The sequence below is a fragment of the Stegodyphus dumicola genome, chromosome X2 (assembly GCF_044657685.1).
Source record: "Stegodyphus dumicola isolate Sdum_Otavi_A_Nest chromosome X2, ASM4465768v1".
Classification (NCBI taxonomy): Eukaryota; Metazoa; Arthropoda; class Arachnida; order Araneae; family Eresidae; genus Stegodyphus; species Stegodyphus dumicola.
In genome coordinates, this window is record NC_140781.1 from 29,310,870 (window position 1) to 29,338,173 (window position 27,304).

At 34.0% G+C, this 27,304-nt stretch overlaps 1 protein-coding gene across 4 annotated transcripts in view; it reads right to left on the reverse strand.

The window, feature by feature from the left end:
- Window positions 1-2,284: 2,284 nt before the first annotated feature.
- Btk (tyrosine-protein kinase Btk29A) overlaps window positions 2,285-27,304 on the reverse strand; it is a 160,509-nt gene continuing 135,489 nt past the window's right edge. For all 4 annotated transcript variants that reach the window (XM_035350397.2, XM_035350395.2, XM_035350396.2 and 1 more), the window contains 8 exons: window positions 21,877-22,076; window positions 15,530-15,594; window positions 15,224-15,330; window positions 13,793-13,881; window positions 10,974-11,172; window positions 9,347-9,465; window positions 6,724-6,881; window positions 2,285-2,650 (listed from right to left, as the gene is read on the reverse strand). In XM_035350397.2, the coding sequence (XP_035206288.1) occupies window positions 2,573-2,650; window positions 6,724-6,881; window positions 9,347-9,465; window positions 10,974-11,172; window positions 13,793-13,881; window positions 15,224-15,330; window positions 15,530-15,594; window positions 21,877-22,076 (1,015 nt within the window). In that variant the 3' untranslated portion in view covers window positions 2,285-2,572. The remainder of the gene's footprint in view (window positions 2,651-6,723; window positions 6,882-9,346; window positions 9,466-10,973; window positions 11,173-13,792; window positions 13,882-15,223; window positions 15,331-15,529; window positions 15,595-21,876; window positions 22,077-27,304) is intronic.

The following is a 27,304-nucleotide window of genomic DNA, read 5'->3' on the forward strand; positions in this document are numbered from 1 at the left end:
TGGGGTCCTTGAGTATGGAACTCGGAATTTTATGGATGGGAGAATAAACGACCCGAAAGGTAAATTTCTGCAAAATATGTGCAACTTTATAGCTAATTGATGGAAAGAAGGGAATGACAACAGAATTTTTATAATCTCCTAAAACAAGAGTGTGCCTTTTGGTGTGTTGAGATGAGAGTTCCATACTCAAGGACCCCATTCCAGATATGAATTCCTGAGGTATTTACAGAATTCCTTACCACTGTGGCTTAATTTCCATTGGCCAAACTAAGAGAGCCTTGAAATTTCGCGTTAAAGAACATGAGGCATATGTTAGAAAAAAGGAAACACAGAAGTCTGCTGTTGCCCAACATTTTTGGTCCAAAAATCACACTTTAAATATTTCTGCTGCCAAAATTATCCAAAAACATCTTACATTGCTGAACTGGATTTTCTAGAGGCATTTCACATTCAAAAAAATCTTTTTGTTCTAGTTAACGACCCTAATTCCAATCCATCTTTCCCTTCAGACTTTAAAGAAATTATATTTTTGTTCTGGTTTCATCAACAGATGGCGCCAGCAGCTTATCTCCTGTCCAGTCTTTCTTATCTTATCTCGTTCATTTGCGCTTTTGCAGCTGAGGATGATGGTTCGGTAAGACCATCGGAACTAGTCCTGTGAAAATTTGAAAAATATTAAGCTGATTTTTGTTTTTTGACTTCTAAATTAATATCATACATGTAGATTTCAATTTGCAATACTTGTTATAAAAATATAATGACTATTTTAAATAAGAGTTTCATGCAAATGCTTGCAATGATAAATAACAATTTTGTACTGTTTGCCGTTTTATTAAAGTCGAGTAGCGTGTATTATTTGTTTCTTTGGAATGCCTGATATCTGGCTAAAATAATAAAAACTATTTTTATAAATTTAATTGGCCATCTGATAATATTATGAATACTTTATTTTATCAAAGATATATCATGCAGATTTTAAATTCAAATGAACGATAAAGTAAATACTAAACTGATGTTTGTAAATGCATACTATATGGTTTTTTTACCAAAGGTCAACTAAGGCAGACTTTTTTTTTTTTTTTTTTTGTAAATCGTAGAAGAGAAATTTTTTTTTTATGTTAACCTAACGAATTTCACTAATTAATTATTACAAATATAGTAAGTATCTTTGCACAGTAATTGCAGATGGAAGCTAAATATAGATTTTAGTTACTCTAAAAATAACCATTAAATGCTGAAATTTAATAAATGTGATTTAAAATTGTAACATTAGCTTTTGAGTTATTTTGTATGCAAGTCGCACTCAAGTTTAGATTGAATAAGTATGTAGATAGAGTATATTATTAATAGATTATAGCATTATAAATTTGAAATTTGTAGTTAAATTATGAATTTTCTAAATTTTTGTTTTTATTACTTCAAACAAGAATGAAATCAGCAGGAAGCTGATACCAAGTTTTGATATTGTGACGAATTTCAAGTATTCTCCGCATTTCTGAAGGTCAGGGTGATCATTGCAGGCGATTAATCAGTTTCTTTCCATATCGCAGACAGCGAAACAGCCGCTAGGAGACGAAAAGCGTAGTTGAAGTTATAAGGTATTTCTCCCGCCTTCTTAGCAGGCATTTGTAGTGTAGTGGTCAGCACACTGGGCGTGTATTCGAGAGGTCCCTGGTTTGAGTCCCGGCGGGCAACTGCTCATTTTTTTCACTCTCCTGCTTTCAAAAAGTACCTGATGTTTCTACAAGGTAAAACGAAAGGTTATATGATGGAGTGTATATGAAGAACTTGACATTTTCCATAGCATCATATTACAGGTGTGGATACCGCCCAAATGGTATAGCGGTTAGTGGAGCGTACTGCGGTAACGAAGGGCCCGGGTTCGAATACCGGAGAAGGCATGGATGTTTGTAAATGCATTTGTAAAAATGGGACTGGCGATTAATATCTATCATAAAAATCAGTGCTTTTATCCACTTTCAAAATCTTTTTTATTCATCTTTGTACGCAAACATATTAATCTTTCCTAATTACTGCGGCTTCTAATTCTATCATTTTAGGCAGATAGTCCTCGGAGCTTTGCCGTAATCACATAAATCAAACCAAGCCTACTTTTACCTTTGTTATACACATGAAAGACACGAATGTGCCGTTTTCTATTCGAAAAACCTTACCACCAAAAATAAAATCGGAATACCGTTTTTTGGTGTAATGTCATAAGACACCCATTATTCAAACTCATTTGGCAATAAAATGTTAGGTTTAATATTAAGACACGCAAAAATGAAAGACATTCCAAAGTTTATTGCAATCACTAAAAGCTTATGAGCATCAAAATGTTTTTCAATATACAACAGAAACAGGAATCGGTAACACAGGTATCGTTTATGCAATTCATTTGTATAGAAGAAGGGGCATCACGATCTACAAAAAGCAGTTTTTTTGCAGAATTGCAAGGGATTCCAGGGGCTTACAGGAAAACTGTCCAGAACTACAAATGATTACGAGACACTTGTTTGTAATCTAATCTGAAAGACGAATGGTATTCTGCTCCTCATATTCGAAATTTAATTCAGCTAATGTCCCACTCTTCCAGTATCTTCTCCAGTTCGTATTTCAATGCACGGAAAGGAGGTCGGTTTTCTGGAAGCTGTAAAAAAAAACTCAGTTTTAGTTTTTTTAAATTAAAAAAAGCATAATTTAGAATAAATAACAATAAAATAAAAAGTTTTAAGATGTACTTTCTTTCATTTTGGCATTATGTTCACAATATGATTAAAAAAGACTGCACCATTAAATATCTCAGACTACTGGTTGGAGCTCATGGCTCGTTTAAGAAAAGAATCAAAGGTTAGGCTTTCAAACTAAGAAGGACCTTCATGACGTGACAAATTCAATTTTCACTGATTTTATTAATAGCTTAAATTTTTATACGAGTGTCCTACGAAGAAATCTACTTCTTATCCTATTGAAGATTTCAGGGGGGAGGAAGATTATGTACAATGCAAAATTTTCCCTGAAGAAATCAATATAACTTCAAAAACATGTGGTGAAAGGATAAAATCATCAGTTTTAGAAGTCTGTAAAAATTGAATAGATTTAAATATAAAATGTCAAAATTTATTTTTTCTGCAAATGACATTTCGAAATTCATGGTTGTTATAGCAATGTTTCGCTGACGTGAAAGCTATGAAAAATTTGTGTTCGAAAACGTATTGGGCAAAGCTGTCCGTAACCGTTATATACAATCCTTTAAAGATTTTAACTAATGATATTTGGCTAATTTAGATAGTATGAGAAGAAATTTTGTTCGTTTTACTGATTCTGATACAAAAATTATTTTTTGCATTTATACCATTTATACCCCCTACGAGGCTAGTACACAAATTTAAGTTTTGTATATTTTTCTTAAAAAATGTCGCAAAATCAAAACTATTACACATTTAAAGTGTAAGTTATTTGCTTCATAATGCTAAAAGCAATGTTTCATAATATTAAAATAAACATCTGAACAGGATTGTCGAATTCATGCGAACAAAGAACCACTTTCGTGCAACTAGAATTTCGTTACCTAACGCAATTCAAGCGGGCTGAGTACTACTGCCAGAAGCACTGCTATCGCTACTGTTTGAAGTACTTCCTGCTGGCTGAGTTCTGTCAACGATAAGTAAGTTAAAACTTGTAATTTTCAGATTGAATAAATAAGCAGTTCTGCTGCTTAATTATAGCATATTAAAAAGAGTAGTACGTAGAAAAGTTTTGCATAGTACTAGGCAGTATTTCCTCAGATTTTTCTCATATGTACACGGTGTACTAAAGCACCTAATTCTTTTTGTTAAGATTAAATATGTGCAAAATGTTCGCTTTTATTTGTGGCAGTCAGTGATGGTTTACCCATTGGGCGCTTGCGGCGGACGCGTGGGCTAGGAGGGGATCGGATAAGCTGGACCCAACCAGAATTTCTGGTTATAAATTTCGATAGTTGAAGATAAAAATTCTTTAGAAAAATAGTAAATGATTTTGTGAAAATAATCCGCGCCTCTCACCTGCTCGTCCATGTCTGTATAGTCCGTCGATATCTAAGGACGGCACAGCTCCTGGTGGTAAGAGTTGGGTGACAACTATAATGCGCCTTTACAATCAAGAAGCAGGCAGATGAATTAAACTATAGACAGTACCTTACCAAATACGTAACGCGATGCAAAAGGCCTCAAATTACTTGTTTCTCAAGGATTAGCTTTCCGTGGATCCACTGAGGATATAACCAGTCGTCATAAAGGAAATTACTTAAGTTGTCTTGTGTATTGGCTCAATTTGATGACTTATTATTCGAACATTTACAGTAATATGCAAATAAAGGAAAAGAATACAAGAATTGTCACCTAACGCTAATTTATGTGCCATGTTCAAATCATTCATTAAATCTTGTAGTTAACTTTTCATGCGAGTCCAGCTTGGAAGTAACTGACTATTTTACATCTGTTCAAAGTATTTACACGTTCTTTTCGGCTTCCTCTCAAAGATGGAACTTACTGAAAAGCTGTAAATGTTCTGGAAAACGATCGCTTGAAACTAGATGGTCTGTCCGATTTGAAGCAGTAAACGCTTTACATAAAAACTACAAGGCAATATTTTTTTCAATTAAGCAATAATACAGAAGAGAAATCTGCAATTAGAAACGAAGCGAAGGCTCTGTACAATAAAATGGACACCTTTGAAACAGCTCTGTTAACATCGATTTGGACAAGGATTTTGGAACGAGTGAATGCAACCAACAAAACTTCACAAACCGTGGACTTGACCGTATCATTTGGAGTAGAACTGATAACGTCACTGTTGATCTTTGCTGCAGAAATAAGAGAGCACTTCAACGAAGTCGAATTAGAAACGAAAGACTTTTTTTTTCGAAGGCGTGGATACCACGAACATATACTATAAAGATGAAGTGAAAAGAGCAAAAAGGAGAAAAGTGTTTTCTGTTGAAACAACTGAAAACGAAATCACTTTAAAAGCGAAAGAAAGATTTAGAATTAAAGTATTTAATGTAATATGCGACAATATTACTCAAGACCATAAAAAAGAATTAAATGTTACATAGAAATATAATCAGCGTTTAAATGTTTTTTCACCCTAGACAAGGAGGAAATCAAAATATCAATTCACATTTTGTGTGAGAAATTTAGAAACGATATTGATGAAATCAAAGAATATTTACAAAACGAATTATTCATTTTCAAGAATTGAGCAAAAATTTAAACAAAAACATAATTTATGAAAAATTTGAGTTTGTCCAGAAGGCGAAAGCAACTTTTCAGAATATTCTAACCCTACTGCAAATTTATTTAACGATACCCATTTTTAACGCGTCAGGCGAACGATCGTTTTCTGCCCTAACAAGAATAAAAACATACTTAAGATCTAATTTGAGTTAAGAAAACCTTAATAAATTGCTACTATTATATACAGAATATAACACACTGTAGAAACTTAATAGTGATACTATTATACGTCAGTTTGTCAGTTCACGAAAAAGAATGTTATAATTTTTGTTATATCTTAGAATGTTATTTTTATTTTTACCTCTATGATGTATTTTAGAATGCTATTTTTATTTTTAATATTTTTATAAGAATACTGTTTTGTTCTTTACTTATATATATATTTTTACAATAAAATTTAAACATTAAAATTTGGTTTCATTTGTTAGCGGATCCAAGAGCCCCTCCTTGAATCCGCCAGTGCCAAGGGTGACCGTAGAACTTCCTGTCGACCAGAGTCCGAAATGAGCTTAAACCGGCACTGGTGGCAGTGCAGTAATATCAAATAATTTTCGTTTCATTTTACTTATCGTGAAGAAATTGATTATTAAAGTGATCATATGGTATAGTGTATTACATCTCCAGTGTCACATCACTGAATTTTTCATATTTTTTATAGTACACTTTTACTCAAAAAGATATATTTTCCCGCATATTAGCCACTGCTTTATTAATTTTTTTATTTTAGTTTATTTACTGGCATTTTTTATGGTCATATAAATATTTGAATTAATAAGTCGATGTGACACGAGAGCTCAGTACAAAATATATGGCTGTAACGGATGATTGTAAGGTTAATATATTTAATGAGCGCCCTATATATATATCATATATAATATATATGATATATATATATATATATGCATTAATTGAACAGATATTTTTATTCTGAACTATGCATAGTTTATCGAAATATAGATAATTTATTTCAATTAACAAGCGTGTTTGTCGGTCGATTGTGTGCGTAGCAGAAAAAGCACCCGTTCAACTTGTGACAGATATTCTTAAGCTTCACAAATATTTATTTTTGAGTTGAACTTTTATTTCATTCTTCTTGGGTCATTACGATACTCGTTCTACCCAGAAAGTTTACGCAAACTGAGTGGTAAGTGGCAGTTATTTTATTGACTAGCAAGCTGCAGTTCGTGTTTTATCGAAAGATACACCGAAAACATTTCAATGTTACTAAAAAAGATATAGGTTTAATTTTAGTGATGTAACAATTGAAAAAACTGAATAAAAAGCAGTTAGAGCTATAGAGAAGGATTGCGAGCCGTAAAATATTTTACAAACTCAAGTATTACGGGAAAAAATAAATAACAATAATAAAAATAAAATACAAATAATTTCCATGTACGCCTTAGAAAGATATGCAGGTAAGAGACTCAATATAATAGATTCTTACTTCTTCCCAGCATGATTTCATTACGACATATACTTCCCAAGGGCAAGCTCTTGGCACATCAAGTCTTTGTCCCCTTTGAACTTGTTCTACCACCTCTGCATTAGTTGCTCTGCCATAAGGAACTTTTCCACATGTAAATATTTCCCACATCAAGACACCTAGAATTTCCAAAGTGTCGAAATGAGAAAATATTTGTGTTGTTGAATTTAAAAAGCAAGCAAGAGGCAATAGTATAATGCACTTTAATATAAGCTAATGATGAAATTTCAAAAAAAGTAGTTTCAGTAACTGTGATTTTTAACACGAAAAGTGATGACACTTATAATTTCTTATCTAAAACTTTTGTGAGTAAAATTGGTTAAGAAAGGGTTATGAGATGAGAGGGTTCTCTGATTATGGCAAAACATTCGAGGGTTATCTGCCTAAGGGAAGAGATGTAAGAAAGAGTTATGAGATGAGAGGGTTCTCTGATTATGGCAAAACACTCGAGGGCTATCTGCTTAAGAGAAGAGATGCCTTCATGGAGGACTTTCTAAGAGTAACTGGGTCGTATTCACACATGGGGAAAACCATCAAAACACCCATGCAGCCAGCCCGTACCCAGGTCGACCATTACCAGTGTTCAGCGACCTTATCGCTCGGCCGCTGCTGGGCAATTCAGTAAGGGAGAGAAAAGTTCGTTAAATTATATCCTGCTTATAAATATGTACAGAATTACCTGAAAGAAATAGTTATTCACTAAACTGTATCTCAGGTTGTTCTCTATTGATTAAAATACACTGTCTCTCCTAAAGTAGACGTAATTTGATGCTCAACCAAAAGCTATAAAAGTATTGGTAGTTGTTTGTCAGGTCATATTTATGCGTTTGTGAGACAATGAGTAAGGCAAAGGAGTTTAGTGACTTTGATCGTAGTAGTACAGTGGAATGCCGCCTTTCTGTGAAATCAGTTCGTGAAATTTCGAACAGTCTATATAAGCCCAAATCCACTGCGAGTGATGTAATTGTGAAGTGGGAACGTCGAGGTAGTGGAACTGCAGAAAAACGAAGTGGCAGGCCGAAGCCAATTAGTGAACGCAGCCGTAAAACTCTGAAATGGGTAGTGAAACAAAATCGTAGGTCCTCGTTGGTTGAAATCACTCAGGGGTTCTAAAGTTCATCAGACGTTAGGATTGTTTGTCGAGAGTTAAAAAGCCTGGGATTCTATGGTCGTGCAGCAGTTCAAAAGCCGAACATCACTCACCAGAATACGAAGTGTCGATTGCAGTAGTGCAAATCTCACCGTCATTAGACTGTGGACACGTGAAAAATTGCTATTTTGGGTGATGAATCTCGCTTTATAATCTGGCACTCCGATGGACGCGTCTGGGTTTGGAGGATGCCCGGCGAGTGCTTCTTAAGTGACTGCATTGTGCCAACTGTAAAGTTTGGTAGTATGGGGGTGTTTTTCATGGTTTGGTCTGGGTTTCTTAATTCCTGTGGTTAGAAACATGAACTCTGAGATGTATGTGAACATTCTGGACAATACGCCTCTCCCAACTCTATGGCAATATTTCGGGGAAGACCCATTTCTTTTCCGGCAGGATAACTGCTTCATTCACGTATCGAGACTTGTGCAGCCATGGTTTGACGAAATGGGTTTTCAAAAAGTGGACTGGGTTTTTCAGACCCCCCCCCCCCGATCTAAATCCCACAGAATACCTTTGAGACGAATTAGAACGTAGATTACGTAGCCAGCCTAACCGACCATCCGCCCTGCCAGCACTCACTTCAGCTGTGATGGACCCCTGGAAGTCAATTCCTATGGCCACCAATCAGAAACTGGCGGAAAGTCTCTCCAGAGGTGCGCAGGATATCTTCGATGCGAAAGGGGGACCAACGTCACCTCAGGACTCTCCAAGTCCGTACCACTGGGTGTCCAAATACTTTTGACCAGATAGTGTATGTATGTTAATACGGTTCAAACCTTGCGGTAGTTATACAATTAAACTGTGTTCAGTTTACCCTTTAAGCAGTTCGTTACGCTATAATGGGGTGGGAGATGCAAATATTTTCTTACAATGAGCAATGACTAAGATGATTAGACATGAAAATCAGGCTTTGAAAGTTTTCAAACATTTTCACATGCCTGTCTCTAATCTCATTACATTTGGTTGTAAAAACCTTCCAATTAACATCGTTTATTCAAAAGCGTTGTTTAAGCTTCCTGAATTGAATTTTTGTGTAAAAATATTGCTGTATGTTCTTCCATGTGACCTTCAGGTGGTCTGTCCGGTGGCCGCAAAAATCACTCAAGTTACACAATGACATCCAATTCAAGAATGTGGAAACTGACAATTTATCATAAATGTATCATTATTATCCTGTGTATGCAGATTTTTTACTTAGTTGAAAAAAATATATAGTTGCATAAAAGTAAAATTAGACGTAATATTTTCTGTGTGACTTAAATTATTAGTGTCTAGTTTTAGTGCACATTACTAGGTTGTAAATTAGGTTCTATTACTGTTATCATTTGAGAAATACAGACATCTTTTTAACATTTTTCTTTTAACAAGGAAATACCATGGAATAGTCTTAAAAGTAATCTTAATTAATTTAGAACTACTGAAAATCAGTCTTACCATATGCCCATACGTCAGATTTACTACTGAACCTTGTGTATCCTAATACTTCTGGTGGGGCCCATTTTATTGGAAATTTAGCTCCCCCGGAACTTGTGTATTCGTCATCAATAACGTACCTTTGAAAACAAGAATAAAGTTTGAAAATTCAGAATTTTGCATAGAATATTTTTCGCACTACATCTTATTGTACCATTCGAAATCTTGCTTTCAAACTGTAATATGCAAAGCATATGTAAGGAAATTTGACTTTTAGCTGATTTGGAAATCAAAATGACATTTTGTACGGTTTGGTCTAATTAAGATGTTTTGCTCACATTAACTACTTCTCCTAAATACTCGTCTCCTTCCACCAGAATACGAGTATGTAAATAAAAGAAATATGATTAAAAATGTAATGAAAGACAGTTAATTTATTAATGTCCTGTGAAAATTTGAAAATATAACGCTGATTTTTGTTGTTTGACTTCTAAATTAATATTTGTTCGACGTGTTATTGTATCTTAATTACACTTAATCTAATTTAAAAAGCTTGGCTTGAAAGCCCCTTGTTCCAACGAAATTTTAAAGGCAGGCAAATAATAAACAAATTATGTTTTTCTGTGTTCGTTACAGAAATAAATAATAATAATAATAATAATAATAACCAATTAGGGAACAGAATGGTTTTCCTTTTTTAATTTATACAGATACAGCTGAATCTTCGAAACCACATAAAATTCAAGAATCGCCATCGTGACCTAGATTCACTCTTGCACAATGGATTTATTGAAAAGAAAATTATAATATTTTGGGTTTCCTGAGACTAAAATTTCATGCATATACTGTATTTCCTAGCGTACTTTTCTCATTTTTTTATTAATTTTATAGTCCGAACAACGAGAAGGGAAAATTAGGTGTATAATTTGAATTTTGAAGGACGCGGTTGCAGTAAGAACATAATAAATGAGAAATAGTCACAGATAAACTACAAGTAACTATCCCCAATATTATTTCTTTAAAAGAAACCTACATTCCGATAAGAGTAAGCAGTGATGTTAACATTACAATAGTTAATAAGACATCTTCATTTCCCCTTTCTTGTAACTTGAATCGCGTCTGTTCTTACTGTTGTCTCTGGTACTCCATAGGTTTCAAATCATCCATAAATAATTAAAGGAGATTCATGTGCATCTGACTCGGCTAAATCATAGACTGAATGTCAGTTCGCGTTTGCTTCGCTGTGATAAGTGTGTTCTTGTAATAGGCTGGCGTAAAGTTCAAGAGTTAGAAGGATAAAGTTTGGCATGACTTTCGCAGTTTGTCTTTGCTAATCAGCCGAAGAGAATCATTATATGGATGAATCCATTTTAAAATTTAGGGAGGCTGGAGTTCGTTCTGAACGCATTTAGGAAGGTGAAAATTATGGGAATGTTTTTTAATTTTCAGAACCTGGTGTTAAAATACTAGGAGAAAAAATACGTTATCAGTTTCAATTTATTTATAATAATTTTTGTGAAGACGATATTAAAAAAAATACAGATCAAAGGGTAATGCTGATTACAAAACGTTAATACAAAGATATACAAATAAATATCCAATAAAAAGTCTTAGCATCATTTATCATATGCTAATACTAAAGACTAACCTTGCCAATCCGAAATCGGCAACCTTAACAACACTGGCTTCTCCTACTAAACAGTTCCTGGCTGCTAAATCTCTATGAATATAGTTTTGCTGTTCTAAGTATGCCATACCACTACACACTTGAATGCACATATCCAGCAATACTGAAGTCTTCGTGGACAATCGTGCTTCGCTTTTCCTTAAGTACTTAAGCAAGGAACCTGTATCGGAATAAATGTTTTCATGCATTTTAAATAATGTAAGCAATGAATCTTTCAAAATGCATGCAGAAGTACAACTTTTTTTAAATTAATGTAGGACAGAAAAAAATTCCACGTTCTAAGATAAATGAAATAGGTATTAGTATTTGTTTCAGATAACTCTAAAAACTTTGAGGTGATAATAATCTTAGATATATATCTCTTACTAAACTATTCAAGTTATCCACAAATCATATTGTTTCATACTCTCTGGGCAAACTTCCCAAAAATACGAAAAAATATTCATAACTATGCGAAAAGCGAAACGTCACGCCTGTCAGTGAACATTTGTTAGGAGTTTATTGAATTAATGGGACATCAGGTTTTAGGCTTTATTCTTAAAGAAGTAAACGTATCAAAATACTGTTCAATAAGTGTGGATTCCATTTCAAACATCTCGTCCATTGATCAACTGACATTTTATATTCGGCATATTAAAGACGTGAACCAATTAACGATACATTGAATTCATATTGATGTTTCCCCATTACGCAAAAACATTTAGCAGACACAATAATCAATTTTTGTTAATGAAACGGGCATCTGGTTATCATACTGACGAGGTTATTTGTATCTAACACGTTAATTCTGAATTGCAGGTATAAACTTGAGACAAAAATTTGTCATTTAGCGTATCCTCCCTCTCCTGCCCGATGTAAGATCTCATCGTTCGGTAAACATATATTAATCAAGATACAAAATGGTTATTACAATTAATGATACCCCTGCTATATTTAGAGGTTATGAAAAGAATTTAAATTGTTTTCAAGTCTTTATTAGGCAACACAGAAAACGTAGGAAGTAAGAAGTAAATACAGAATTAAGAGAACTATAAAGGGAAACGGAAAAATTAAATGTAAATATTTTGACATTTCTTTCAACGATATTCTGAAGACAGTGAACAAAATAAGTAACATTAACAATGTGAATATAATAATTGCAATGAATCATCTTGAAATTCGTAAAACGTATTTTCAAGAAATCGAAATTTAATGAATATGAATCGAAAGCAAGAAGAGAGTAAAGAGAATTAAACTGTAGCTGTTTAAAGAGCTGACAGCGAAAGCTAAACCTTCGCTTTAGAATATACAACAGAGCAGGATAAGAAATAATTTAAGGTAAAAATGAAACTTCAAAGCGGGAGCAGTCTTTCATATGTCCACTAATCTCAGCGCCATCATAACGTACAAAAGCTTGTTGGTGTGTTACTTATTTTCATGTTTCAGTGCATTAAAAAGGATTAGTTCTGTTGAACTGATAATCAAGCATGAAGAACTTGCCAACATATATGATCAAGATCTTAATTAATATAATTTATTGTAATGGGAATGTGTCCATATCAAATATCCCATGGCTATTGATGAAAATTATGAAACCACCACCCACTGAGTTGTTCAGAAAAATAATTAAGATGGAATTTAAAAAGAGAGAGGGATTGAAGCCAATAAAATATAAATTTCGCAGCTTAATGGGACAGAAAGATTTAAATTCACTCTCTCTACTATGCATTGAAAGTGACATTTTACAGTTAATCCACTCAGACAAGATTATTGAAGAATATTCAGCAAAGAATACTAGCAAATATTTGAGTTCATTGTAAATTTCGTAAACTGTGTTAAGAAACAATAAATGTTTGTATCAACTTCAAGAAGTTTTACTATTATTTTTGAAATATTTGATACAGCTAAGGTCTTCAAAATACGACAAAACCACAGGTGCCATGGTTCTGTTACGAGAGCTCAGGTAAATACAACTATTCTACGAAATTTCTTAGGTTCGATAATGTACGAGTGTAGCTGGTAGTCAGTTTCTAATATATCTTTATTTGAAGTAATTATTTGCGTCCTGAAATATGCAGTTACACCCCCCTCCTTATACATGCAGAGTGTGTGTTTAAAAAAATCTTACTTCAAGGCGTTTTGCATCTAATTTTGCACTTGAAAAGTAACTATGTAGGGTTTCCTTATTTTGCATAACAAATTTATTTTGATATCTTTATCTGAACCTTTATCAACTTCCCCTCACATTCTCTCGCCAGGATGTAAATTTTAAATTAAATGAAGTGCATATTTAAACGGGTGAATCTTTGAGTTTAGTCAGCCGTGCTTTTCCTAGGCAACGCACGTTTCGCTGTTGTTTCGCTGTTACGTTAGTGAGCCTCTTGGCCATTTCGGATTTATCATCACTCCTGTTAGGTTTTTGTGAGTCCACCTGTTAGGCGTAACTTACGTGCTATTCAGCACTACTTGTTCTAGATCTTCACTTGAATTATAGTCTACGTTTTTTGTTTCACCGCTAATTTGACGGTGCTTTTGTACGCACGAAGAGCGTGCCGTTCTGTTAACTATTTTGGATTAATAAAGGGTTATTTTCATCCATCTTCTGTGATGGTAGTTTTTCACGCCTGTGTGAGAATTCGCCAGGTTCATTGTAGGATATAATTACGTTTATATGGAATAAAAGAGACAGACCCTACAGCCGTACTTAGAAGTACTGAATACATTTTTAATACATACGACAAAATATACTCCCCTTCTAACCAATTCACAAAACAATTGATTCACTAAGTCGTTTAACTTACCATGTTTCATGTATTCTGTGACGATACAAATGAGTCTGTGTTTGGTGCAAACTCCATATAACTGAACTAAATGGGGATGCTGTAGTTTTCTAAAAAGATAAATAAAAATTTGGCTTGCTTTTCTTAATTTTAATGAAATAAATTAAATATAAATAAAATATATAACTACAAGCATTAAAATTACAGTTATCATTAATTAGATAAATATGGAAAGTATTAAAATAGTATACTTTTCACAATTTCTTAACATTCAACTTAAATTTAGTCACAAAAATAAATTGCAAGAGTACAAAAAGCATACATCATGAGAGATATGTTAGATGAACAGTTCGTAGACTTCGTGCATGAGTAATGGATAAGAATATCCGTCGCTAAATGCACAGAGAGGTATGTGTTATAAATAAATAAGCGAATTATTACCATTTCGTGATTTTTTTTTAATAAAGTGGAGGAAGAAAGGAAAGGGAAAAAAAGAAAAAAAAAAAAAAAAAAAAAAAAAAAGGTTTTTTTATAAATGAGGGATAAAGAGGTAATTATGGTAAAGTAAGCCAAAGTTACCTTGTTCAGGTCTCAGGGAGATGTCTCTATTTATGGAGCATATTATTTTATAAATAAAGAGAAAAAACAGTTTTTAGCAGCAATGTCACTAGCAATCTAAAGCTGTTTTCAGTATTTCAAAAAGAGTTAAATCATACTATTCAGATTTTGAAAGTGGACCATACAGCACATGGCAGTTTTGTCAGTTTAAAGTTTTCTAAACAGAGTGTATCCCTTTTGTATCATAAATTTCCATATGAATATTAATGACGCAGTAGATTCATAGATAAGATCCCTGAAAATTTCTTGGTAAACGACCCAGCCTAACTTACACTTACTACAGCCTACTAACGAAGCCTAACTACTACTAATTCCAAAATGTGAGTAGCGAAAAGTTTTGAATTTTTTTTGTTTCGTTAGATAATTATAAATATTTATATGCATTAATTAATTAATTTATAAATTTTAATTAATGTCTTATGATTCCAAGTATTTAGTTATTATTACTTCTACCTGTCTTTTATTTTCGAACCAATTAAATGCAAATCAATTGGATCATTGGCAACTATAAGCATAAGAATCGCGATACTAAACAGTTTGGGAAGCTTAGTATATATATATTCATAGCAAATCTAAACTCGTCAAATAGTAATCATCGCTCTTTTTTGTTTTTTGTTAATCAGTTATCCAGTATTCCAGTTTGTTTAGGTAATTTGTTTAGTGGAATTATGTAGAATTTAGTAGAATTATAGAATTAGAATTTTTTAGTAGATTTTTTTTAGTAGAATTATGTAGATGAAACAAAATTTAAAAATTAAACTGTTCCATAACTAAACTATAAGAGTGCATATCAATTTTACTGAAAAACTTAATAATTTTTAAATTCATTTTTACGTCATAACTTTAGCTTCATCAATGAAATCATCTTCTGACATCGTTCCTTCTTTCATCATTTTTACTGCAACATCTATGTGTCCACGCCATTTGCCTTTCCTCACCACCTGAGTTAGAAATAAATTTAATGATTTAGTGCCTTATAGATAAATAACTAGATTTCACGTTATTTTATTTTTCTAAAAAAAGCCATTGAGCTATATTTATTATTAGTGCTTCTGCGCTTAAAAAGTCATTGAGATATATCTGTTATTAGTATTACAGCAATAGAGAAGAGTTAGAATGATTTATAAAAATAAGCATTACCCCGAACTGGCCACTTCCGAGCTCTTCAAGCAAGGTAAGCTCCGATGCATCAATTTCCCATTTATCTGCCGATAAATAAACAGGTAATTAAAGAACAAAGCTTTCACTCAACGAGACATTATAAAAAATTTCAGAATGGGATACAAGTGAAAGACATCGTTTTTAACATTTTATTAAGGCTTATTTCAGTGTAGGTCTTAACATCGGTAAAGATTTTAAATAGTTATATATTGTGTGAGGATTTATTTATTTAATTTGACTAATAGTTAATTTTAAGTTAAAGCTACTTTCCTTTCACTCTCCTTTTCACTCACGTTGTCCATGCCAGAATGTAATTTAGATAGAGCGAGTTTATTCAGATTAAGGGAGAAAGAAGTGCTAGTGAAGGTTTCGAAAGCTGATTTTAGAGCGTGTTCTGCCTGCTTGAGGCCACGTTGTTACCACGACTGTATCGCGATTTGATTCTGTGGCGTTGACTGCTTCTAGCTATTAAGCTTATCCCGCCGGCTTCTACGAGCCAGAGCCTTTCTGCGAGTTTCTTTATCCTGTAAGCTGTTAGGCTTATCAGGACTTGTATTTCTCTTGATTTGCTTTGGAAACATGAACGGTCCTGAATAGGAGCAGGGAGCTTACTCAAGCTATGTTCAGGAAGGTGTGAAATAGACAACACAAGCAGGAAGGGTATACGAAACCCTTTATTTTCTATCTTTTACAGGTATTTCCGAAATTTCGGAATATAGAGACCAACCACTTGTGGTCTGGACGTAAGAATATAAAAGCTACTAACTAAAAACTAACTTTGAATTAGTATACAAATGCCTAGCACTAAGATTGGCCTTTATTTAAAGAAAGGTATATATGTAGTACGCCGAGCTGCTTAAACTACAATACGTTTGCAAATAACAAGAGGGCTAAACCTCTGGCCTTAAAGGCAACCAGCAACAGAGTGAAAACTCGTAAAACTACAGTGGCAAGCGGCTTGCTTCCTATAACTCCTTCCTCTCTCTCTCTCTCTTGGCAAAAAGCCACAACTTAAGTACTTGGCGTTAGCAAGACAATTTGCATAAACAAGTTAAAGCCTTTAATTCTGGCCGGAAGTAGAAAATAAGAAGTTATAGTACAGTTTTAAATAAAATAAACGTTAGTAAAACTTAGGATTCTTACAAGCTAGTCTAAATTACATTTTATTTTAAGTTCAACATTACTTGTTTTAAGTCAAGTCATAAGTGTTGGCTTATGTAAACCCAAGTGGGGTTGACAGCCAGTTCTTTGTGATCAAATAAAAGGACTATTTATAATTTTCTTCTGACTCTGTCTGCCTACTGTTAAAAACCTGAGGAAATCCCTCTACAGTCTTTCCGCAGCTCGTGAGTTTATGTTACCAAAGCATACGAGACTCTATAACTGTAATAAGGTAAGGTCGTAACAAAACTTCTCAAATATTCGATTTCGTTATCTTTTCATTTACTCTTGTACTTCCATACATCTTCTTAAATTATTACAGCTGTGGTATAAAAACAGCAGAAAGAAGAAACGACTTAGCTGAATTATTTTTGTTCACCGTCATTATATTATTACCAACAACATATCTTCTGTGAGTGAGAGGAAAGGATGACTAATATAATATGAAAAAATGAAAGCCATTATTTGACTGTTGGATCTATCATTCTTTTTTAAATTTACCGGTTCCTCCAAGGAACGCGTATATTAGTATTTTATCCACCTTTTATCATTAGGTCTTAAAAAATGTTGTTTAATGCTCGGATACGAGATAAGAAACATCAAGCAAGTAATAAAGTAAATTCAGTCATTATCTTTTAATATCAGCTGTCTTTCACAGTATGCTTCAAATTATTACTCTGTTTTAAAATATAAAATAAAACACATAAACATGCAAAAAATTGGTAATTAGTCAGGAGTAAAAATTATAATTAATTGGTGAAATCTTGTTACCTTTTAAATTATTACAGAGAACGCAATACCGTACAGAGGTTGTCCAACGTAATACAGAGAACGCAATACTGTACAGAGGTTGTCCAACGCCTTAAAATATGAGGTGCAGGAGCATATTAGCATCCAAAACTATTTGAAATCTTTTTTAAATGGAGGCATACAATTTCTGAACAATGGTAGCAGATATTTTGTAGGGTTTTGCTTGTGTAGATGCTTAATTAATGTACTTCAGATCCTATCACAAGGGAGTTATTTCTCAAGTTGAATCAAAATGACTAAATCATATGAAGGTTAAAATAACCTTTTCATTAACTCTTTAAATTTAACAGAAAGCACCATTTATTCTACAAAACAAAATTTCGCAATTTGCGGGTATTTAAAGTAACATGAGTTGAAGATTAAATTTAAGTAATGTAATCGAAGACTACACAAAGTGGTCTATTTAAGCTGGCTCAGTTATTTAAACAGCTCGCATTAAGCGTCGGCTAGCAAACTGGCTAAGCCGGAATAATCTCGGCAGAGCTGGCGACAGTACGTAAACTGCGAGCGAGGCTGCCACTCTTACTCTAAATGAGGAAGATTTGTAATTTTATCATCATAGTCTTCAAACTGCGAATGAGCAGTCTGACGTCGATGAAAATGGGCATTATGAACCTGAAAAATGCAGCTATCAGTTGGAAATTCTTCTCTTCCTTGTCGCTTTTAAGTGAGGAACAATATAAAAATTTTTGCCTTCCCCACTGCGTGTTGTATGGCGTAATTAGTAGTCCATCCAGCTGGCAAGTTACCGATCCGAAGTTTGAATCCCGGCGCAGGCATAATTCATCTCCCACATCTCCTACTCCGAAAAGCTGATAGTTTTACAAAATGATGTACAACATTGAGAAGGATTATGGTATTTGTCAAGCGCGTAACTGTCTATGTTTTATTGGCAAGCTTTTAATTACATTTTCGCAATGTCTGGCGATTAATCGAAGCCAATTTATGCAATTTAATTCGGATTTTCTGACATCTAAAAAAATAATTTCACTTTTTCTTTAGACTGTCCAAGAAAGCTCTTGCGAATGATATGTTTTGCCTCTCCTACGTACGTAAGAAACAGATACCTTACGTGAGCCAATGAATATATTTCTGTGAAACTCATTCGTTTGGAATTATTAAGAACTCCAATATATATATTAATTTAATACAATGTAAAATAAAATACAAAATACTTTTAAAATTCATTCCATATTCAGTTCGGAATAAACCATATACAAAACCCAAAAAACAGAAGCACAGTGATAAACTGGAAGAAATTGGCGGGGGGGGGACAAAATTTGCCAAAATTAAAATGAAATTTATATCTTTTGCTGCATCATCAGGCGGTTGGTGCAACAGAAGAAGTAAATAAATAAAACAGCCTGTTACAGAACCGATAAAGACACAAAATAAAGTTTAAAATTTAAAATTTTAAAATAAAGTACACAGAAAATAAAATAATAAAAGAAGTTTTAGACAAATTTCCTGAATATATTCTCCACAATCTCTATCACATTTCTTAGCTTAGATACGGATGCAACGGTATTATGTAGATATGTAGTCATATAAACATTTTTCGCTGTATTTTTTCTATAAATATCTTTTTGGATTAAAAATAAGTGTTAATTTATCAGACGCAGTAGCAGTATATGTAGGGTGATCCATAACGCTTGGGCATAAAACGTATCTAAACAAGCACTTTTCGTCCTACAATGTATGGGCACAACTCAAATATGAATTGGTAATAGGCATTTTGAAGTAATGCCATTTATAGCAAAGATTTTTTTTAATGAATCAGTAGGAGGCTGACATGCATTTAATACACACATCTGTGGACGGAATGTGAAGAAAGCGCAAAGTCTGTACCGGCATGCTTTCCAATAAGACAAGTGCCAGATCATAACATTTTCGAGCGATTGCCAATGCCTACGCGAAACGAGTTTTTTTAGCCAGGATCTTACAAGATATAGTGCGTGAAAGGAGTATGAGGACATCGTGTTACAGAAAGAGTTCTTTATAGGGTTAGAGATCGTCTCGAATGCAGCATTTGAGAAATTTTCCATACCGTAAATGTGCTCTAGTCCACTGGGGCGTTTGCAAGGCGAACGATTACACCCCGTCAATGCACAGAGGATGCAAGCTTAGACACCAGCACATTATCAGCCTCATATCGATTTTGCTCATTGGCTCCTTCAGCAGATTGCACGCAATGACCAATTCACTTATGAATGTAGGTGAGGAAATTTTTAATTATAGCAATTCTCATGCGTGGGCAATCAGTAATCTTCAAGCCACATGTCCCCATTCGTACTAGTAACGTTTCTTAGCAGATATTTGGGCTGAAATCGATCAGGCCCGTATCTTGTGCCAGGCCACTGAAAAGAAGATTGTACCTAATAACTTTTAAAAGAAGCCTTTCTAAATATTACTGAATTCTCAGCCAGCAAATATAAGACCCACCAGTGGCAGAGTGGTTAAGGCTGTTTTGCCACTGGTGTAAAGAAAAGAAAATATTAAATTGGGGGGGGGGATTTGAACCATACCATTACTAAAAACAAAAATGCATTTTTATATTTGAAATCGACTTGTACATTGATAGCCGACAGAAAATCAGATAGAATAACTAAACTATTAGATAGAACGTCTGAAAAATTGAATATTTGATAGAATATTGAAAATTTTATATAAGACATTTTTATTACATTTATGGTCCATATCCCAAAGAAAGGAGACTAAGTTAAATATATTGGGTCAGTCCATAAATTCGTGCGCATTTTTTGGTCAATTTATATATAATATAAAAAACACAATTTAACATTTTAATCAATTATATATTTTCCTCCATTATCTACAATGTCTCGCCATCTTACAGGCAGCATTTTTATGCCATTGCTGTAGAAAGACTCTGGTTTTCATGAAAAAAAAAAAAAAAAAAAAAAAAAAAAAAATGAAAGTTCGTTGTGTACATACTGTTTAGAATTTAATTTTTTCCCCAGTAAAAAATTTTGTAAGGGAGTCTGGGTTTTCTCTGGGGAGTAAGCAGGATGTGCCAAAAGCTCCCAATTAAATTCACTAACTTTGTGCAGCGTTGTTCGAGCCGTATGCGGTCTAGCATTATCATATGATGAAACAACACTTTCTTGATACTCACCAATCGTCGGCGTTTTTTGATCAATTCTGAGTTTAGACGGCAAAGTTGTTCACTATAAACTTCTGAATTAATCATTTGATTTGGCTCTAACAGTTCAAAACGTCCTGAACGGGGTTCATCATAAATGCTGCTTTTTCCAACTTTAAAATTTTAAAACTATTCTTGGACAGTCCTTACACTAATAGTGTGTTCACCATGTACACTATTAATTTTTATCGCTGCAAGCCTGGCAGATTCACCACACGAAAATAAAAAATGTAGCACAGCACGTTTGTACTGATTATCTATATTCATCTTCTATGGGTACTAAAATGCGCTCGATATTTACAAAAATTGGTGATGAACTGAATAATATGTTAGTCAAACGATGACAAGTTTCAATAGGTTTAAAATTGTATTGTTTTAGTAAATGCGTCATAGTGAATTCCACGCACACTCTTAATGCGCACGAGCTTATGGACTGACCCTATATATATATATATATATATATTATCCAAAACAGGAAGATTAGGTTAAATATATATATATATATATATATACACATACCGTTTTCACTCCTTATCTGTATAAAAGCGTTATTTCGGCGGCAATAAAGAGTTTAATTTATTGAAATAACCGAGTCCTCTTCCGAGAAGCACAATCTGAAAAATTATTCTGACTGAAGAAAACTTCGGCACTTTTTTCATAAAAGTGCGGGCAGCTTTATAACAATCCAGAGGCTTTCAAGGTCCCATAAGGGCTTTGAAGATTTATTTAATCGCCTGTTAATTCATTATTTAGTAACAGAAAAGAAAATAAAGCTCATAACAGTACCGACGGTCATTTTCAAGGGAAAACTGATCTTCAGTTTGGGTAGGCTTCCTTAAGCCTTGGCACCGTTATGAAGATTTCCGTCTTTTCGAACAGCTGTACACTTGGATAAATGCGTGGCACCGTTAAGAAGCTAGTCCCAAATTTTACATCACAGAAAAGTTTTAAATATAGCAACGGCAAGTAGGGACCCTGTTTCTCAAAGTCATAAATAAAGCGTAAAAGAATAAAAATATTGCATATATTTAAATGGCTCGATTCACGCTGTTTGTAGAACTAAAAATATGGCGGTAGTAAACATTAAAATGAATATTTGAAGTGCCCATCCCATCTACTTAAGATTCATGAGTTTTCAGTCCTAAACTTCGTAAAGTGTATATTATTAAACTAGTTATGAATAGTCCTGACTTACCGTGACTAAGTCCAGCGGTCGTTGGAATGCATGCCACGTGACTACTGGGCGTCTGCTTGAGGCGCGTGGCCAGCCCTGCGCTGTTATGTTTGTGATAATAAATAAGGTCTTCAACTGTAGGAAAAGCATGCTTTTCTGATAAATAGTACTCCCCTTTGGCATTTGTCTTAATGTGATAGTGCTTCACGTGAGGTTGAGATCTGTAACGAAATTGGAATACTTTAATATATGACAATATGTCTATTCATAACAGCAAAAAAATGACGGTAGACTGTTTCTTTCAGGTTAAGGAGTCGCTGATGTTTAATGCATAGGATTACTAACGGAAGTGTGAGGATGTTATAGAACAAATAAGACAAACAAAAGAGTTTATACACATATATAGTTTGTTTTATTTTATTTTACTTCTTATTACATTTATTCATTCAAAATGGATACTAAATGTTAAATCTATATATAACTACCAAGTGTACTTGGACAATTACTTGGCACAATATTAAAATTAAAATGATGTTTTATAAAATCAAATGGCTTTTCATTTTGCCGGACGTCTACATTGAAATCTCCCATCAAAATAATAGTAACAACTGTATCTACAGTAAACTCTTCATCGATCAATAATGTAGTTTCTGAATATTTCATCAATGCACTAAACAAGAACATCCTCAAATCTCCTGGATTAACAGTTGGAGGAATACATACGGATGGTAGAATAAATCTTGATTGACCATTAACAATAATATCAACCATACAAATACCGCCTTCTTCTGAATCCTGTATTCCCTTACGCTGCTTAACAGTAAACTCTATTGTACACAACTTGCTACACTCATCAAATTTTATAAACAGCAATACTACTAGCTAGGCGAAATAAAATAAAATACTGCAAACACTACCCGAACATACTTGTCTACAAGACGACCTTGCCATTCATACAGGGTCGCGCATGCGCACGGAGCTTGCACTTCATTAAAACTTTATTGACGCGTTTCGATGCGTATACTTTTGGCTAATTTAATTTCTGTGTGCGTGTTTGCTTAAGTGCTGTTTTATCTATCTAATAAAGTATTCAGATTGACTGTAACATTTCTAGTTTCGAAGATATAAGCATTCGCGAACACCTCAAATAGCACCTTAATTTTTGCTTTCACATTAGAGCATTGTGGAAGAACGAAATCCAACGTTAAAAAAAAAAAAAAAAAAAAAAAAACTTTACAAAGGCATTTTGCAAACAATTTTTAAAGGCAATTTACTGTCCTTCATAAATCTTTCGTAATGTTTGCTTTATAACTCTGAAATTTGTGTTATGCAAAGGTGCTAGAACAGTAATGTTAGGAAACTAACAGCACAGAACTTTTAATATTCGCTTGAAGTCTTTTGTGGCTCATGTTAGAGATATCGGTTTTAATACGTGCATCTGGTCCTTTCAAAAAAAAAAAAAAAAAAAAAAAAAAAAACGAGAAGTTCTTATCGAAGGCATGATCTAGAGACTGATGGAATTTGGGCTTAGTTCTTGACAATGACAAATATTTATAGTTTACTTTAAAGAAAAAGGGAGGGATATGGATATTTTATTTTACACCGATATCAGAAGCTAGTACAGCGATTTGTCAAACTCAGATTGGAAAAAGAAAGATTTTAGTCGTTTTGCACTTAAAAAAGTTACTGACAAAAGTTATAGAATTTAAGGGCGGGATGAAGTAATTCCACGGCAATATCATAATTTAAATATTCCCTGAAGTTACTCGTAATTCAAAAGTTAAAACATCAGCGATTAAGAATGCTGTTACTAAATTTTAGCTAAATGTTTTGCTCAGGGACTTTTTATTTATACCAATATAATAAAGAAAAAATAACACGAAAATTGTCCAAATTTTGTTGACGAGTGTCTGCGTATTTTCATTTAGTTAAGTGAACTGTGTCAAGGTATTCAAGTTCTTGTTATACCAGCCATCTTTTATTACAGCCTTCACGGCAGTAACAATGCAGTTTATGCGATCTTGTAGATTTGCATCTAAAAGTGGCATTTATACAATACCGTATCTCTAAATGAGGACGTTGCATAGCGTAAGATCCAGTGATAAAGGAAGCAAGCTGTCGAATATCGAATCTTTGGATTTTGTTACAAATTCATCGCCCCCCGAAACACTTCATTAAAAAAAAAGAGAGAAATTCGCTAGCAGAGTGAATGTATTCTATAATGTTGACAAGACTGATAATGAACTGTAAAAACCGACTGAAATCATCATACTCTTCTCATAGAACCATAATGGCACATTGATGTTTAATAAGTTACGGCAAAACTCAAGAAGAGATATCAGCCACAGGTGCTCTTCATAAAGATTTTTCTAGGAGAAAGTGTCTTTTATTTACCTCCAAAACACTGTGACGTTTAGGTTTAAGTTTTATAAATAACATGTTACTGAATTTAATTTCTTCATTTCTGCCTCTTTTCGTCACCAGATTCTCTCATTCCAGAATTTATCCAGAATTTATGTAGATTTATGAGGCAAGCAGTTTTACTATAAAGTTTAGAACTTTACGAATACGTGTGTGAGAGTCTGGCCTGCAGTCCGCTGCCTTGCCGATTATAACAAAGTCTTGGGCAACGCTAATGCTAGTTCTTGCTGTGAATACAGGCAAAGATATTCTTGAAGTTAGATCCTGTTTTATTAAGTGTATGCGGGAAGCTCTGTCCCGGTCTGGGTAAAGCTTGTAGTCTCTGCCCAGGTTAGATTAAAATATAATCATTTAAAAGAAGCTTTGTGTTGAAACTAGGTTCAGGTTGTCTGGTAATTTTAAGTTTGTATATTTTAATTTCATTACTCACAAATGATGAGGCAGAATAAACTTAACATATGTTACCGTGAAAGACCGAAATTGGAGAATGTCGACTTTCACCGGAGAATATCAACATTCACCAAATACGTCGGTGAAAGACCGAATATTTCACCACATTCTTGTATACTCAGACCCTCACCGGTGTATGTCGACAATCACAGATATGCTCTTGTGAAAGTCGAAAAGAGAGGTCATAAAGCGCCATAATAGTTTAAGTTGTTGCAATAAATAAGATTTGCATCACATAATTTAGTAAGTTTTTTATTACTGTTATTTTATTTTCTCATTTAGAACGTACTGTATAATTAAGTAAGTTTTTAACTTCTATTATTTTTTCTCATTTTGAATGTATTGTGTGTTTTAGGTTCTCATGTTCTTAAGTTCTTATTTCAAGTTTCAAGTGCATTTATTCGCGACTGAATTACGGAGAAGAAAATTTAATATTGTTATATGTTCAACATTCACCATTGGTACATGGTGAATGTCGACATTCACCGGTGTAAGTCAGAAATAAGAGTATTTGGAAAATATTTCGGACATACACCAAGAGACTATGTGAATGTTGACATTCACCGGTGAAAGTCGACATTCTCCAGATTTCGGTGTTTCACCGTAACATATATATATAATATAATATATAATAGTATTTTACTTCTGTGTCTATTTGCTAAATGGACAGATGATAATTAACCTCACAGAATACAGGTAATACCTTATTGAGATTGCAATTGTCTCAACTAAGAAGTTGGAGCCCATGGCAGGTGTTAAAACATAACCTGCTTTTTTACGTGACGTCCTAAAACTCGAAGATTTCCTTTTTTGATTTGATGGCTATCGTATTAATAGCTGCTTACTAGATACAGAAATCGGCCAATCATCTTGAATAATCTTGTGTTTTAAAACACTCAGGTACCTGTCAACGAGTTCGGGGAATTTACGTTCACAAGTTCTTATAAAAATCGTATTCAGGACCATTCATAAGAGAGGCACATGCATATTTTAATATTAGAAGCGTCTTTAGTGAGGTTCCAGAAATTTTTGAACTGTTACGTGTGTTAAGTACTTTACGATGCTACGCATTTATCCTCCACGAGACTCGTATTGTCAGGTAATGTAGTTATTTGCACGGTTTTTGTTTTTACTTCCAAGCGGCCTCTCAGGTAGCCATCTCTCAATCTTGCCATTTGGCAAAACCTAAGATGTTTATCTTTCCTATTTAATCAATCTCTAATTTCTTAACATGTTTGTTGAATTGAACTTAACATTGTAAGGATCTTAAGTTTTACTAACGTTTATTTTATTTTAAATCTTTACTATCACTTCTTATTTTCTACTTCCGGCCAGAATTATAAGCGTGAAGGAGTTTATGCAAAGTTGTCTGGCGAACGCCAAGTATTTAAGTGTGGCCTTTTTGCCAAGCAGAAGAGAGGAAGCCGTGAGTTCGAAGCAGGCCGCTTACCTTAGAAGTTACGCAGTTGCTACTTTGCCTTCCAGGCCAGAGGTTTTAATCCTCTTGATAAATTAAACGTATTGTAGTGTTCACAGTCTCTGTGCTACATACGCTTCCTGTTATTATAAGGCCAATCTTATTCTAAAGTTAAATTAGAGTTTAGTTTTATTTTGATATCTTTTAAGTTAGACCCCGAGTGGAGGGTCATTGTATTCCGAAGTACGGAAGTCATTGTATATAAAGAAAAAAATAAAGGGTTTTGTATACCCTTCGTCTGTATCCTGTCTACTTACTACAATTAGTGAACATAGCTTTAGTAAGCTCTCTGTTCTAGTCAGGTCATTGTATGTTTCCGAAGAAGGTTAGAAGAAACATTGAACCTGATAGTGGCGCCCGACGAAGAATAACCATGGCCGAGTTTCAAGAAGAACCTGTGCTGCCTGCAGAAACAGCTCAGAATCCAGAAATGCCAGCTGCCACCCTGGAAGGATTTGGGTACATTGTCCAGACCATGCGCGCTTCGATGAAACCAGAAGCAACGTTTAATGGAAACTCACAGGTAACCAGTTTTTTTGGAAAAATTGGAGGACCACTTCATGCTCTACCCCGTGCACGAGTTTCAAAAAGTTACCTTAGCTACCAGCGCTTTGAGGGGCCAAGCGCTTAACTGGTTCAAATGTATCGGCAGAAGTCTCTTGGGTCAAGCAGGAAGTCCCACCTATACCCACGAAAATTTCAAGACTGCCCTACTAAAAGCCTTCCCTGTTGTAAGGGATCGTGCGAAATTAGAAACAGAACTTTTCAGTATATATCAACAAAGAATGGAAAACCTCTCGAGTTTTATTTTAAGAAAAATTCACGTTTTCAAGCTCTTGTATGGAAACCGTCCGGATCCTGAAATAATTCAAGTGATTTTGCCGAGGTTACTACCCCAAGTGCAAGACTTTATTGAATTGAGAAATCCGACTACAGTGGAAAAATTATTTGAGCTAGCAATCCAGTTTGAAAGTAGAAGAACGGCGGACGTCGAAAGAAGACGCCAATATCAACAGCGAAACCAATTTGGTACGCCAAGACTACAGCAAACTCAAGCACATGGCTACGGAGAAAAAGCGAATCAGTGGGCAAGGAAACCCG